Source organism: Sinocyclocheilus rhinocerous, unplaced genomic scaffold (genome assembly GCF_001515625.1).
Source record: "Sinocyclocheilus rhinocerous isolate Xijiao unplaced genomic scaffold, SAMN03320098_v1.1 scaffold382, whole genome shotgun sequence".
Lineage (NCBI taxonomy): Eukaryota > Metazoa > Chordata > Actinopteri > Cypriniformes > Cyprinidae > Sinocyclocheilus > Sinocyclocheilus rhinocerous.
Window position 1 is genome coordinate 1,461,749 of NW_015642829.1, and position 17,174 is coordinate 1,478,922.

Below are 17,174 nucleotides of genomic sequence, written 5' to 3' on the forward strand. Positions count from 1 at the left end.
GTGCAGATTAAGGGGCGGTAATATTATAATGAGATCCCTTTGCCACGTCACCAAGGGAACGAAATCTGACGCGCTCGTTTTCTCAGACGCTTGCAGAAAAAGGCTTACCAAAACAAAGTTACTAGGTTAATCTTTTTCACGTTTCCTTGGTTGGTAGATGCACCGGGGACCTGATTATAGCACTTAAAACCTTTAACATTATCCCTATTGTTTTCATTTCTGTCTGGAGCACATTAATGGCACCAAGGAGGTGAAATCCTAAAAATAAAACGTATTAACAATAATAATAAGAGGCCTCCAGCCAAGTATCGAATTTATATGCAGATGATCTCCACTGCCAGAATATTGCGGAAAGGAATATCTCTTGAAGGACGGTTACATTAGCAATAGTTCAGAGAATTTTCACAGGCAAAAAAGGTCCAATGTCGACAGAGCCGCGAAGTATCAGTACAGTAATTTCTGTGGCCAAATATATTTTATATAAGACTACAAATTATTGATATAGGCGAGGTTAGTATAAATTGTTAAGAGACTTACAGTGCACAATTTAGCGAAATATTGCGGACAAAAAAAAAGTCCATTGTTCATTATTAATAGTGTATGTGAGAATAACTCACACAGCAGTCACATTTTACACTAAGCGGCTGGTTGGTCAAAGTGCCAAATTTGCCTGACCAAATTGAACACGAACGAAATCTGCGTGGGGGAAATTTTTGCCCTCAGGATTCTTACTGAAATGACTGGATTTCGAACCTTCACAGTATGTGACCGCACCTTCAGAGGGACAGTCCACCTAAAGCACACCGAGGTAAGTAGCCTCACTTCTTCAGAGTGGTAAGAACTCGTGGATCACCCGTTATAGAGTTTAAACCTACAGCCTTTCAGAACTATAGGGTGTTCAGCCTTTCAGAACTATAGGGTGTTCATCCTTTAATATTTCCTGGCTCTTGTTTAAATGATGTTTATTCAGTCTCCAGTCGAGTCTCCTTAAGTTTCTGAACAGGAAAATGTAATAAAAGTCTCTGGTGCAAAAGATCTCCAATGAATTTTTTAAAGGTCTATTGGTGGTTGCTAAACATTTTAATTATAGTGTTATAGTCAAAACCAACCGTATTGCTTTAGTTATGAATTCTTTAGCAAATACCTTCTTAGCCAAAGTGACTTTAGACACAGACCTGAAGTTTTGAACCAAACATATTTAACCACTAAACTGCCACCTAAGGTAGACAGAGGTTAAATAGTAAAAGAGGAGTGAACTGTTCCCTTAAAGGTGAAGTGTGACATTTTTCAAACTTAAAATATTTATGTCTAAGATTATTATGCAGAGACAACTATAGGGAAACAATTTGTAGTTTGGTTTCACCAAAACATGTCAAAAAACATTGTGGCTCTGGAGTGCCATCAAAACATTGCTGTTTGCTTGAGCAGCCAGACAGATGGAATGCTTTTGGATAGGGTTACCTGTTTAACTAACCAATGGCAGACAGGAGTTGTTTAGCGAAACCTGTTTGAAACAGTCATAAATGTTGTATTTGGTGACTAGTGATCCACAAAATACACACTTCAGCTTTAGGGTATAACATTTCATAGGCTTCCAACAAATACAATTCTGACTTTTCTTCTTCTTCTTCTTCTTTTTCAGTTTTACATCACCAGTCTTGCCATTTCATATTCAAATCTTGTTAATATTCATGATAAATGAAAATTCATAATCAATCTAGTAATCTAGTAAAAACTGCAATCCTAGACCTCAATACCTTAATATAGTCTTAAATTGAATGACAGTAGCAATAATTTTTTTAACAGCATCTTATAGGCTACATATATTATTCAGATTTGTTTCATCTAATGGAAGATAGGCTACCACTTACAGAAACTGCCTACAAACACAACACAATTAAACAAGATTGTCCTCCTTATTTTTTTAGATGAGTTTTCATTTAATAGAAAAGGCTTCAGGAACTTAGTGGATGGTCATTTTGCCTTGTTCTTTTTCCCAGCTACAAACTTGACAATGCCTACAGGAATTGGCGCACTGATAGTAAACAGGCAGAATTAAGTCTTTTTTGGAGGCCAGTCACAGCCTCAGGTAGACATGGGGAAACAGTTACATTCTCCTCAGCTTTGCCTATAGGTGGGTTTTTTTCTTCTTCTTCTTCTTTTTTACTGCACCGTCATAATTGCCTCCACTCTCCCGACAAATTCACACAGAAATGTATAATATATCTGTATTTTCCTGTTATTTCCTTGCAAAGTACATATTTTAGTAGGTATGTGTTTTTGCCTGCTAGACCTGGTACAGTGAGCAATGCAAAGTTTTCTTTGGCAAGTATCATTTTAAATAGCTAGAGGAAGAAAGGTTTTCTACACTGGCTGTAAATTTGGACTATGGACTATTTTCATCCAGGTCAGCCTTCCCAGAGGAGCTCATTTCTGGAAGATACTGCGACAGCATGCATTGTTTTAATATAAATCACCCGAAATTATGAGACTTTTTTTTGTAGCTTGAAATGAGACTTCATGATCAAATCCCGAGTTTGAAAACTTTGGCTCATGCACTTTGTGTTCTTTGCTTGACAAGCTGCTTTGCAATCCTCAGTCTGTCTGTTGTGGCTAAAAATAAAAGCCAAATTCAGTTGACGGGGAGACAGATATGAATCTGTGGATAAAATGCATGGATAAATACCGTCATGTAAGAAGACATCAAGGCAAGCACAATGTCTTTGGACAATACTCACCCCCTTTGTCCTCCTAGAAAGTGTCAGGTCTTTAGTAAAAAGGTTTGAATGCACTGAAATAAATAATAGTAGATGGACAGAACTGAACGGACAAATGCAGACTGTAATTGACTTGATATAATACTTGTGCAACATCAGATTGCAAAACAGAAGTTGAAAGAATAGTTGAGTGTTGAAAGACTACAGATGCTCCTGGATACAATAAAAAAAATGATGGACAGGCATGAGAAGGGCTCGTTTCCAGAACGGGAAGCTTTCGGAGGAAATCTCTGCTAAGGCTATTTTGCTCTCGCTGACATACCAGGTCAACGCCAGTCTTCATTTGTCTCGCAATCATAGAAAGGATTCAGAGAAATTATTTATTTTTACTCTATGTATGCATATATGTGTACGCCTCACTAAAATACCCAGCTAGTGGCCGTGTAATATAACCCTGTTGTCATGATCAGCCCAATTTGGATTGGATTTTAGCATTGCGCTAATCTACTTCAATTCAGATTTGCAGTGTGTGAACAGGAGTTGCTGGTTGTTAATTATGGTGCTGTCAAGGGGTCGAGAGATAGAAGGTGAGAACATTTGTGAGGTCACACTAGGCCTTGCAGGTCATTTATGTTGAGTAAACTTTTGACCTCCTGAGCTTTTAGCACAGACTTTATTTCTCAAGGGTTTTCTAACTTGGCATGATGGTTTGTGTGTGCCATCTGATCACAGTTTGTGCTGCATTTCTTTTGTTAAACTGTATGTTAGTCAATATTTGCAGTTTAGTTAGGCCACTTTGCCCTTTTCATTTCTGTGTGTACATAAGAAGCTTCAAACTAAGTAGTTATCTTTTTTTTTTTTCCAGATATAGCATTATGGAAACTGCTGGATAAAGTTGGTAAGATCTGACAATCGGATATTTTCAAGCCACAAACCCTCAGTTCGCTTTCGGATGAAGTCCATATCTCGAATTTTTCTCCCTCTAGTGCCAATATTTGCAGTAATTTAATTTCAACTGCCTCCTCGACCATGATGTTTAAAGGACATTTTTGGCCACTGAAGGACAAACTTTGAGAAAAACAGAAATGCTTGCTGGATTCTCTCCATGGCAGAGATGTGAAATAGTAATTATGCATTCATTGGGAACTCATAATTGCACATCTGTTTTTTATTTTATATTCCAAGAACGGAGTTATGTGCTTTGCATTTTAATGCAATTTCTTTGTATTTTATAAGAATTTCAAAACCCGTGCTAGCATATAAAGATGTGAACTTAATACAGCTATTGTCATTCCTCCTTTGTAGTTTTTCTTGAGGTAAAAAAAAAACATTTTTTCCATTATCCTACAACATATAACTACATACATACTTCAAAATCGCTTCCAGCTGAATAGAGTTACACCTCCCAAGTCTCATGGAACACAGCAAAGAAACCCAGCAGACCAATTGTTTTTAAGTAAACTCCACTAACAGTTTTATAACCTGGACCTCGTAAAAGAGGGCCAGACTTTTGGTCAGTCTTCTGATTTCGCTGGAATCCCCATTTGCTTGTCAGTGTGGCAGCTGTGGGCGAGTATGTGTGTGTCCCTAAGGTGATATACGACTGCTGTGTCACGTTCCACATCTGACAACCATCCCAAGATGTATATCATCCATCCCTTTCCCTTTTCCATGTGATTCCTCAATAAAAGGGGGTGTGAATGTCAAAGCGGAGGGGAGGGGAGCCGAGAGGGAGGGGAAGGAGTCAGAGCTCACACACAATTGGCATGCGTGAGAGAGAGTAAAAGAGAAACAGAGAGAGGGGAGAGAGCAAGTGGATGAAGGAGAAGGAGAGATCTAAAGGCAATTGTTGCTTTAAAAAATTCATTTCTGTCCTAGAGGAACCAGCTGGGATTGGATATTGCAGGTTAAATGGCACCAGGCAGAAGGTAAGACCACCAGCTTTGTAAAGGTGACCAGGTCATCAGAGTTAATTTTCACTGGCTACAAGGTTATCGATGTACATTTGTTTTGTTTTTTTACTGTTGTCTTGTTTCGGCAACTCATACCTTACTAAATAAATACTAAATATAAATAAATAATATAATATATAAATATCGATTAGATATTTTTGTAAGTATATTATTATCATTGTTATTATTATTAGATTTCTTCATTCTTAAAAGTTTTTTTTAATATAATGCTTTGTCAAAATTGACAAGCTAAATATAATTTACCTCACAATACAAGAGTCAAATTTTAAGAGAGACTGCATATTAATAACATTAAGATCAGATGCATAGTATCTCCAAATGACTCATAACCGAAGTAAAATGGCTATGTTATATATGACGAGCCTCACATAATGTGTGCAGTGGGAGGTCGGTTGCTAAGGTAAGCCATCAGCTGCTTGTCTTGCACAGACAGTGACTGAATACTCAATTTAATGCTAAGCCAGAGGTCGTTAGCTAAGCGCACCAGATGAGAAATCATAGATATTCTGAGGATTGTTTATGGAGCTTGAGGAAGAGGTGAACTAGAACACACTTCCCTCCAGATGTTAGATATAAAAGCAGGCAATATCAACCAGCGCTATGTGTGCAACTCATTCATAATCACTACTACGTAATAGTCCTTTGACGACTCTGCAAGCTCTTTACAAAGAAATTAAAGCCTGAGGTATTTTCAGAACATGACGACAGCCGTCAATTTGCACGTCATATTAAAGTGGGAAGGTTAACAGGACAACTTAACAGGGTCTCTAATTAATTTAACTGGAAACCCCGCCACGGATTTGCTGTGCGCAGACCCTTTCATCCTTTAGTATTCCAAACAGACCGGCGCTTTTCTGAGAAGCTAAATGTAAAGCTAACATTAGTTTAGCATTGGCTCATATGGTGCCCTGGCTATTGGCAGCAAGCTACTTTCAAATCCACTGTGTTTGTCTTATCTTTATCACAGGGGATATATTTAGTGTGGGCTTTAGCTGTGGAGACGCGGGTTACTGGCGTCGGCGTGTGGTGGCAGTGCCCCTGGCATGCTGCTTAGGTTGCAGATGGGCATGGGAGGAGGGCTGCGGGGTGATCCTGGCAGGAATCTGCCCTTCGGTTTATTAAAAGCCGGTCAAACAATAGGGTGCTAAACAAGCAGAAAACAGTGACGTAACCCCTTCGCCGGAGGAGGGAGTTTGGGCATGTCAATGTGACTGAGAAGACAATTCTGCTGGTTGGCAAATACTCGGCGACTACACACCTCACTCAACAACTGTGGACTCAGCTGCTGTCAGACCCATCAAGAGTGCCCTTTTGAAGTTTTCATATCATTGTTAAAGTACTCAAGCAGTGAAATTAATTCTGAGTGAGTCGTAGGGAACATGAAGTGATTCATTTCAGTTTTCTTGTATAACCATACTTTATATTATACAACAGTTAAGTGGTGGGGATTTTTTGTGACTCTTACTGCATGTTACAGCCTTAAGCCAGTAGGTGGAGACAATGCGACAATTAAATCCACAGTATTCAGTGTTGCCAAGTCCACGGTTTTCCCGCGGAATTGGGCTACTTTAACACTGTTGCTGCGGGTTGTTTTTCATGTCCACGGGTTGAAGCGACTCCAATAACATGATATTTATCCCCTGGAATGCGAATTTTAGCAGGGGAACCCCGCCAAAAAACATGTATTTTACCCCCGGAACACCATTTTTAACTGGGGACCCCCTCAAAATGCAATTGGGCGTGTTTTCTAGTGAAAACCTGGCAACCCTGACAGTATTCATAAAACAGTAGGCAAAAAGTACCCGGATGACCTACTACTTCTGCCAAGATTCTGAAGTACGCATCTAATGGACACTTTATTATCCCATGAGGCCATGGTAGTGGAGTTGTGAATGGCAGTGTGAATGGATGGCAGTTAAGCCATGCAACTAACTCTGTAAGTCACATGACAAAGACAACAAGGCAGATATAGTATATTCGCATTTAATTCATACTGCACCAGGGGCGTCGCAACCGGGGGGAATCGCCACCCCCCACCCAAAAAAATTTACGCAACTTTGATCGCCACCCCAAACCCAGCCTCCCCGCACTGAACATGAATTTGAGGGGGCTCCATAGCAAATTCTGTGCAACTGGCCCCTGTTTTAATTCAAATGTAGTACCTACTCAGACAGTATGCAAACCGAGCTAGTGTCTGTACTCCAATGATTCATTCAAAAAACTGATTCATTCAAGAACACGACTACTGTGTATTGCTCTAAGATGCACAACAGATTTCACAACAGCATATGCAGAATTCTAGTTGATTTGGAACATGACTCATTTTTGTTGACTGCGCAAAAAGACACAAACTAACATCCAATATTGTGTCTAAAATTTAAGTTATTCAAGATTAACTTCTTGTTTACGCCAATATCATTATTCCTTTTATACAACATTATTGCTCAATTGTTATGATCCAGATTAAATGTTCTTCCAATTCAATTATTTTCTCAGCATAGTTTGGTTTGAAGGCATTAGGCGACTTTGACATGGATTACCTCAAAAATTGAGTTCTAACTTCAAATAAGCCCATTTCTGCACAGCAATGTTGAGGATGACTAATAATGTGGATTCAGTTGTCTCAATCCACATAATCCAACCCCTTAGGTGGTTTTGAGTAGAAAATCCTCCTTAAAATGACAGTCTGTGCTTTATCTAAAGCAGAAAGAGCGGCAAAGGTTAGAACAGGAGACAGAGACTGAGATATCAAGAGCCTACTCATGATCCCCTGAGTTCTTTCAGTGTCTGCAATGATAAACCACCATGTGAAGATGCCCTGACATGAAAAGCTTATGAAGTTCCCACGTTTTAACCTCTCTAAATCAAATAGGCACTATGGTTTTAACAGTGTCGCAACACAGAGGCCTGGGTGAGGTGAGAAGCAGCGCACTGTGACTGTGCAATGACTCCTTCCATACGGCCCTAACCTGTGGCTACTTTTGAATGTCAGGAATTTCACAGTCCTAATGGTGCAGACGGCGAGGCCCCTCACCGCGGCCTGAGAGGATCAGCCACGATTAAAAGATCCATACTCTATTTCCACAACCACCAGTGCCACGCCTAGGGACAGTTCATTCCAGGGATCCGCTCCCTAAGTGGCGTTATAGCTGCTGACAGGACTCCCGGTTAAGACGGGGTCCCTAGGTGAGCAGTCTGGGCCTAGGAGTTCAGTGCAGTGAGGTTCTGGCATGTCTCACCCGGTCCTGGCTCCTGCCTTCCTCTTAAATTTATTTATTGTTTTTTTTTTCCTGTGGGATAAAATTTGGCAGTTAGTGAATATGAAAAATACCCTGTTTTGCATCTTGCAGCTTGGAAATATTGTAGGGATAGTTCACTTTTACTCACCCTCATGTCGCTCCAATGACTTTGTTTCTTCTGTGGGACACAAAAGAAGATATTGGAAACATGGAAGAAACTGCAACACGAAATATGTCAGAATAAGTCCCGCCTTCTAAATAAAAGGGCCAATTGCTAATTGGTAAAGCCATTGTGTCACTGCAACCACTGTTAGAAGCTCCGGTAACACTTTATTTTGATATTCCACTTTAGACATTCTATTAACCGTAAGTAACTTTGCAACTACATGTCAACTAGCAGTTAGTAGAGTATTAGTAGACTGTCTGCTTAATATCTTCTAACAATTTCTTTGTCAACTTATTCTACTAACCCTAAACCTACCCTAACAGTCTACTCTGAGAGTTAGTAGACATGTAGTTGCAAATTAATGAGAATTAGTTGACATGTAGTTGACATGTAGTTACAAAGTTACGTATAGTTAATAGAATGTCTAAAGTGGACTATCGAAATAAAGTGTAACCGAAGCTCCAGTTACCATAGAAATAGTCAGAGGCTCACGCTTAGGACTGTAAATGCACACTGGCTGGACCAACCTCAAATATACACTTTTTTTTAAAAGTCATTTGGATGTAAAAAGTAACATAATGAGACAGCATAATGAAAACAACATCATGTCAGATTTTGTTGCAGATTTAAAATATGTTATTAAATTTTGTGTTTTTGAGATTTCGGTATTTCCCCAATTTAAGTAGATAGGAGTTGGTCTTGCATGCCTGAAATAGCTGCACGAAATCTTTGCAAATATTGCCACCAAGTGAACTTTCTTTGGTAAATGATGATAGAATTTACATTTTTAGAAATTTTAACAATGAATCATACTGCAGGGCCAAAAATATTCAGGTTAAACACTTTGGTTTAGACATCTCTGAAAATGTCCATACTGAGAAAAACAAGTTCTTGTCTCTGTGTCCGATTGTACTCCGAGAGCTAATTAAAGGAAACATTAGAGTACAGCTTGCATCAGATAGTTGTTATGGTCAGATCCCAGCATGTCAAAGTTAATTTCCCTAGTCTATAAACTCAAAAATGTAAGTTTACAAAGCGAATAGGGAAATACAAAGCCAGAGAGGGAAACGATTCCTCTGGTCAGAAGTGGATAGATGTGGTGGACCTTGTCTCAGATGGAGGGGATTGTAAGTCCTTCTGTTGTTTGTAGACGCACTGGGCTTTATAAATCTACAGGCTGAAGCAGGTGTGGACACTGCGGTGGTCAACATTACCTTACATTGAAATCTGGCAAGCAACACACCCACAACTGTCCTAACAGCACTAGAAGTTTTTAACCGATGAAGCTGCCATGGATGGTTGCGCAATGAGGTCACCATCTCATTGTTTATGAACTAAATTGGATCTGTAGTTGTCTTTTGAGCTGGGGTGTCTACACTGCATTGTTAATGCCCATTACAGTGCCTACAGATCAGTGCGGCAGACGCCCTCAACCAGGTTTGAATGTCAACAGTCTTGTCTGGGCACGATGATGATGATGATGAAGATGGCGGCTGCTATGCCCAATATTAAATAAAAGACTAAGCAAGAGCGTCCTGTATTGAAAGTATCCGAGTTAAGAACAGACTGTGATATGTGCTTTTGTAAACCCAGCAACACATGCTCTCCGGTGCAGTTAAACATTTCAGGGACTATTTATTTAAACAGGCAAATTGATACCTAAAATTGATACCTAAAATCCGAGGAATGCTAAAGTTAAATGAGTCGCTCCGGTAAGAAAAACACAAGGAGAAAGCTTTAAATTAGCTTGATGTGTTTGCGATTTCGGAGCAATTGCAGGTTTCGAAATAAAATTGGAAAGAAGTTTAGACATAATGCAAGGCATTATTTTAGTGAATGATAATTTCCTCTCTGTCTGATCCAGGTTTGCAGAGTCGGTTACTCTCAGGGCTCTGCTACTCTTTCTCCCCCTCATTACACCAAACATTTTAGCAGTTGTGGCTCAGTGAATTTAAGTGCCGTGCACAAAACATTGTCATGAGGACTGTAAAGCACTAAGCTCATGAAAAAATAAGTAATATATATATATATATATATATATATATACAGGTGCATCTCAATAAATTAGAATGTCATAGAAAAGTTCATTTATTTCAGTAATTCAACTCAAATTGTGAAACTCGTGTATTAAATAAATTAAATGCACACAGACTGAAGTAAGTAAAGTCTTTGGTTCTTTTAATTGTGATGATTTTGGCTCACATTTAACAAAAACCCACCAATTCAACAAATTAGAATATGGTGACATGACAATCAGCTAATCAACTCAAAACACCTACAAAGGTTTCCTGAGCCTTCAAAATGGTCTCTCAGTTTGGTTCACTAGGCTACACAATCATGGGAAAGACTGCTGATCTGACAGTTGTCCAAAAGACAATCATTGACACCCTTCACAAGGAAGGTAAGCCACAAACATTCATTGCCAAAGAAGCTGGCTGTTCACAGAGTGCTGTATCCAAGCATGTTAACAGAAAGTTGAGTGGAAGGAAAAAAAGTGGAAGAAAAAGATGCACAACCAACAGAGAGAACCGCAGCCTTATGAGGATTGTCAAGCAAAATCGATTCAAGAATTTGAGTGAACTTCACAAGGAATGAACTGAGGCTGGGGTCAAGGCATCAAGAGCCACCACACACAGACATGTCAAGGAATTTGGCTACAGTTGTCGTATTCCTCTTGTTAAGCCACTCCTGAACCAAAGACAACGTCAGAGGCGTCTTACCTGGGCTAAGGAGAAGAAGAACTGGACTGTTGCCCAGTGGTCCAAAGTCCTCTTTTCAGATGAGAGCAAGTTTTGTATTTCATTTGGAAACCAAGGTCCTAGAGTCTGGAGGAAGGGTGGAGAAGCTCATAGCCCAAGTTGCTTGAAGTCCAGTGTTAAGTTTCCACAGTCTGTGATGATTTGGGGTGCAATGTCATCTGCTGGTGTTGGTCCATTGTGTTTTTTGAAAACCAACGTCACTGCACCCGTTTACCAAGAAATTTTGGAGCACTTCATGCTTCCTTCTGCTGACCAGCTTTTTGAAAATGATGATTTCCTTTTCTGTATATATATATATATATATATATATGTACCTAAGTTGGCAGTTGTTTTGCTGTCATGAGAGAACTTGCGTGGAGGCTTATTTATTTTATGAAAAATTCATTTCTGGGGAAATTCACTCCAGGCTGTTTATTAATATATTAGGTTTCTTCGCTGTGTAATAAAAACACCATGTTTTTTCAGTGTTGGGATTGTTAGAATAACACTACAGCGGTCTGCCAGAACTCCTCATACATCACAGCCCACTTATTCCTGACTGGAGACATGGCAGCAATCACCTTAACCAGCTGGCAAAGGCACAACAGACGTCTGTCTCTGGTCATCTGTCACTGCCGGGTTCTCACGCAGACAAACTCCCCCTCTCCCTTACTTTGCACCTTGCCTTACCTGCCCAGTCCCTCCACTAACAACTTAAAGGGTTAGTTCACCCAAAAATGAAAATTCTGTCATTAATTACTCACCCTCGTGTTGTTCCTCGCGTCACGCTCACATCATGATACTGTTGTGAACGCGCGTCCACAAGTGACGCAGTAGAGACGAAAATGTGGAATAAAGTCGTTATTTTTGTTTTCTTTGCGCAAAAAAAGTATTCTCGTAGCTTCGTAACTTTACCGTTGAACCACTGATGTTACACAGACTACTTTGTCGATCATCTTGGTACTTTTCTGGACCTTGAATGTGGTAGTTACCTTGTGGAGAGCCCTCGGATTTCATAAAAAATATCTTAAATTGTGTTCCGAAGATGAACGGTCTTACGGGTTTGGAACAACACGAGGGTGAGTAATTAATGACGGAATTTTCATTTTTGGGTGAACTAACCCTTTAAACAGCTCCGCTAACTAGGGCTGGGTATCGTTCAAAAATTTTCGATATCGATACCGATACCGATACCTTGACTTCGATACCGGTTCCTGAACGATACTTTTTTCTATACCAATTTTATGAAATCTATTTGAACAAGATTACATTATCTAAAAAAAAACTTTGGTTTTATTTTTCAGCTTGTTGATGTTTATACAGACTCAAAGCCACTGCACAAAGGAACAAAATGTAACAAACAAAAAATCAGTGCAAATAGTTTTAATAAAGCTCAAATAGTCTTCAGTTTACACATCTGTTAGCTACATTTACACTAGTGCGTGTGACAGAATCACCTAGCTCAGACAGAATCGTCATTTCTATTAATTTTCTACTGATTTACTGATAAGCATTAGCAGTTTCTAGCGCTGTCTGCCTGTGCTCCTGCCTGTGATACCTCTATGGTATCGAGCTTATATATATGTATATATGTATGTATGTATATATATATAAATGAAATCGGCTGGTTGCTGTGAGATGCGCTGTTTCCGCCTAAAATGTAAGTGACCTAATATTATTGTATTTGCTTATTGAACTGTTTATAGAACTATTAAACAGTCGTAATGGTGAAAACGTTGTGTGATGTTGCCCTACTAACTGTATTTTAAATATAAAAACTTTCCATATTGAATTTTTACCTCAGGATGCTGAGTTTCTTAGTGTTGCGCGTTTTGATTTCTCCTGGAGAGGCTGCGGGAGCCTCGCCTCAGCAGCGCAACCTTATACTGTCAATAGATACATTATATACATTACAGTATATCCACTATTAGCCACTTACTCTAAATGTAATAAAATCAGAATAATATTGCGTTTTGGTGTTTACATAGTTATTTTTGGTTACTGATGTTTTAATCATGTTACTTGTCTGGCGTTAATGAAGAGTTAATGTCAAGCCCATAAGTGCAGGGGCTCAGCCCCAGACGGCCCAGCCCAATTTAAACCCTGGTCTTATGTAGCATGATGCTACAGTGTGCATGAATGGTCACATAACACGCGCTTTCGGTCTTGTAGTATGAACGGACATCTTCATATGATTGAAACTCTACACAGCTCCCGCGCTACTCTCCATTGGAAATGAATGACTTTCGGTCTGTCATTTGTCGGAGATAGTGGAAAGTGGACTGTGCAGACCTATCGGTGTATTAGGCTATAGTAAGATACCACGAGCAGACTGCTCCGTACGTTTTCGCATCGCTCTCGCGGATGTCAAACACTGATCGATCTGCGCCTTACTGACGTTGATGAGATTAACCCCTTAGGTATCGAAATTTGGTACCGAACGACGAGACGTTTTTCGATACTCGATGGTATCGAGGCAATTCGGTCGGTGCCTAAAAAGTATCGAACTCGATACCCAGCCCTACCGCTAACTGGCCGTAACATGCGAAACATTACCTGATATCGCACTCTCAGGTGGGTGTCTTTTCTGCAACTTTCATCCTGGACTAACCGTGGTTCCTTTCTTTACCCACAGATACATCCAGACCACTCAAGGGGATGGCTGAGTTTGAAGAGAACGCTCACTACACGTTTCGGTTCATATATGTGGCATCAAAAACACAGTGGAGAATTCTTTGTTGTCTTCTGTAGGAGACGGTCAAGCTTTCTTTTGTTTTACCTGTGGAAATTGTGGACAATATGAGGAACTCAGTCACTCTGAGCCAGCCTGGGATTCTACTTCTTCTGGTCACATGTCCTCTGCTGACAATCCTGCACGGTGTAACCTGCAAAGCAGAGAGTGGACATTTAGGGGACAATGATCCTGACAGGTGTATGAGGCATCATTTTGTTGAGACCATTACACATCCTATCTACAAGTGTAATTCAAAGGTAAGAAGAGAAAATGTAGATGCTCTCACTCTAGTGATCCTGACTGCATTTGTGCTATATAAATGTTAAATATCCATAAAATTGTTGTTGTTGTTGTTTTAAATGTCAAATTATTTCTTCCTGTTTGTTCCCACATGTCAGTCCAAGGAAATTTTGATCACATAATTGAAACAATAACTATTTTTTTGTAAAATATTTGTGTTTTAGAACACCATTACCTGTTTATACATATCTCTGTGCATATATATCTTTATTTACACATTGTAATATTAACATCCAGCCAGTAAATATACCACTGTAGTCTCGCAAACCAAAAAATACACATCGCAGTAAGAGTTTCCGGTTCCTTTAGAATCTGAACAATGATTCGCAGTTCAGTGAGGGAGTAATTTGCGAACTCAAAAATGGATCTAAATAATCAATTGACTGAGCAAACCTGATTCAAACTGCTAACATACAAGCGAGATAGTGGCTGTAAATCTTTCTGACTTATTAAAATGAATGGCTGACTCATTCAAAAGAATCTGAGACATGAGAGTAATTTGTTCACGAACTACAGCTTTCACTGTTTGTTGTGTGTAGTGTTGTGCTGTACAGTGTTGTTATTATTAACTAAGATTGGTAATTGAAATAAATCTGAAATAAAATAAAATCTAAATATTAGATGAAAAAAAATTTTTTGTAAATGTTTAAAAGTTTAACTGATATTGAAATACTAAAATAAAGAAATTTCCCATACCTCAACAATGGCAACTTGATTTTAAATTACTGTCACACAATTTTTTATTTTGTCGCATGTCAGTGTGGAGGAGTTCTTATGGTCTTATTTAAAAAAAAAAAAAGTCTTATTAGCATCCAAGTGAAAGGCACACAAAATCGAGCTCCCATGATTCTTACTAAATTACAAAAATGGTCTGGGAGGTCAGATCTTCTTGTAAGACAATACACTCTCTACACCCACAACTTTCCTGCTAACAAGCTGCTTAAAAACAAATCAAGTCTCCTGATGTTTAAAGGTTTTACATTTAAATACTGACCCTGGGGATGTTGCTCATAATTAGTACCCAAGGCTGAGAAGAAACCTTGTTTTCGTTTATTGAATCAGATAGCATGGCTGGCTTGTCTAATGACCTCTACCTTTAGTTACTTTGACACTTTGGCAAGGAACACTGCAAACAGCCTGCCTGTGCGGCCCAAAGCCTCGCCAGAAATAAGCACTCATGGGATGCATAAAATGTCTGGGAGATGGCACAGTTCCAGGGCTCCACACAGTGCCGTGCCTGACAAATTTTTTATTTGGTTATCGAAAGAATAGAGTGCCTCAGATACATCCCCCCAAAATAAAGCCATCTATAATAAACACTCTGGGATGAGTTCCAGATGCTCGGATTCACCTGTACCCCTCAGAAGGGCAGTCGCTCATGATCTGTATATCGTGAATTAAGATTCTCAGGCTCTCGTTCTTACCAACCCAGCTGGGCTGTCAACAAATATCCAACTTCCAATAAAATGATGATGAGCTAGTCAGCCGCCTGTGCTGGAGCTGAAAATCTTCATTCTGCAATCATTACACACACTGTGTTTTCTAATTATGAGACAAACAACCTTGATAATCCAAAAGCAGAGATTAAAAAAAAAGTGGTCAGTTAAACATTTATTAACGGATCTAAATGAGGCGGCTGAGTCTTTCTAAAGTAATTATGGCCGATTTTGCGTACATAATTTTTTTTTACTGTTGCTTCCAGAAAAGTGATTAGTGAATAGGGTAGGGTAAATATACTGATATTCCAATTAATTGTTCTTTTCATTTGAAAGATCTGTATATAGATTCTTCAAATCCCAAGAACTATCCTTTATGTTGCCTGCACAGTTTTCAGTACCGCACTTTGCTCAATCAGTCATTAAAGGGGTCATATGATGCGATTTCAAGTTTTCCTTTCTCTTTGGAGTGTTACAAGCTGATTGTGCGAAGATAAGATCCCTGAAGTTGCAAAGACTAAAGTCTCAAAAACAAAGAGATATTCCTTATCAAAGTTAAGACTCTGCCGCGCCCCCCTAAAACGGCTCGTTCTAACACGCCCCCACATATCTACCTCACTATGTGGAAATATTTGCATAATGCTATCATTGCAGATGAGCATCACTCATTAACCTTTAATTATGAGAGAACTCTTATATAGACCAGAGCTTTTCAAAGGGAGATTTTGATGAGTGAATCTCTCTTCATCAGCCAGTGAACCTCAGCGATGTAGCCAGGTGGATCACTAACCCCCATAAATCGGTCCCACAAAGTGCAAAGCCTTTCATCTGTCACACAACAATCCTCACAAAGCAGACGAAGCAAATTTGTGTGATTGAGGTATTTGGGGGAGTCAAGTAGCTTGAGCATCCAGGTCTGGGAGAGATCAACCACACTCCCATCAACATGCAGGTGCAAGGTCAAAGTGAGAGAGTACACAAGCGTTCTTTGTTCAACACTCCAACTTTCTCAGGAAGCTTATCTTAGTCCTGACACAGGGTTCAAATTAGGGATGGCACAGAACTTTTGCTTTATTATAGCTAATAGGGATGCCCCGAAATGAAAATTATTGGCTGAAGCCAAAGCCGAACAAAATTAAATACTGGGCCGAAGGCCGAATACCGAACACGGTTTTTCATGTTTTCCCCCCATTTTGCCAATTTTTTCACCATTGCATAAATTAAATAGCCAAAATGTGCTTTTTACTGTTTTGTCTTGCTTTTACAAAACAACAATTTAAAAATATTTAATTAACACTAAAATGTTTTTAAACATTCTATCAAACATTATACCAATAAAACACAACTTAACTTAAAATTAATAAGTTAGTAAAATAATATTTTTTTAGACCCCCTTCTTAAATCAGGCATGTATTTTTTACTGTACAAATAAATGCAGCCTTGATGAGCAGAAAATACTTATTTTAAAACATTAGAAAATATTATAGATCCTAGTCTGACTCTGAACACTATGTGTACATGTTACAATAAATGTATTAATAGAGCTGTTGTAATTATTTTTTTATTTTCTTTTACAGAACAACAGTAAAATTACAATAACATTTATTAATGTTGATGGAGTTCTTCCTTTTTCTCAACTTTTATTCCCGCAGGAAGACCTCAGTGCTTCTTTTTGTTGACAAATGATTCTCATTACGAATTTGGGAAGACGTTTGTTGCACGTATCGCATCGTCACAAGCAGCTGACGAGTAACAGTTTCAGCGCAGATTTCCCTCGCGCTTTGGACTTTGAACCCTGCCGCCGTGAGCTCGTGCAGCGTGTTTGAACACGTGCAATTCCTGCGTGTATTAGAAAACATAACATTCTGCAG

The 17,174-nt window shown here is 39.1% G+C and overlaps 1 protein-coding gene across 1 annotated transcript in view; it reads left to right on the plus strand.

Annotated features, from left to right (window-relative positions):
- Positions 1-4,521: 4,521 nt before the first annotated feature.
- Positions 4,522-17,174, plus strand: part of LOC107756747 (norrin-like) — a 15,622-nt gene continuing 2,969 nt past the window's right edge. Inside the window, exons 1-2 of the mRNA XM_016573958.1 lie at positions 4,522-4,645; positions 13,469-13,824. Of these exons, the coding sequence (XP_016429444.1) occupies positions 13,633-13,824 (192 nt within the window). The 5' untranslated portion in view covers positions 4,522-4,645; positions 13,469-13,632. The remainder of the gene's footprint in view (positions 4,646-13,468; positions 13,825-17,174) is intronic.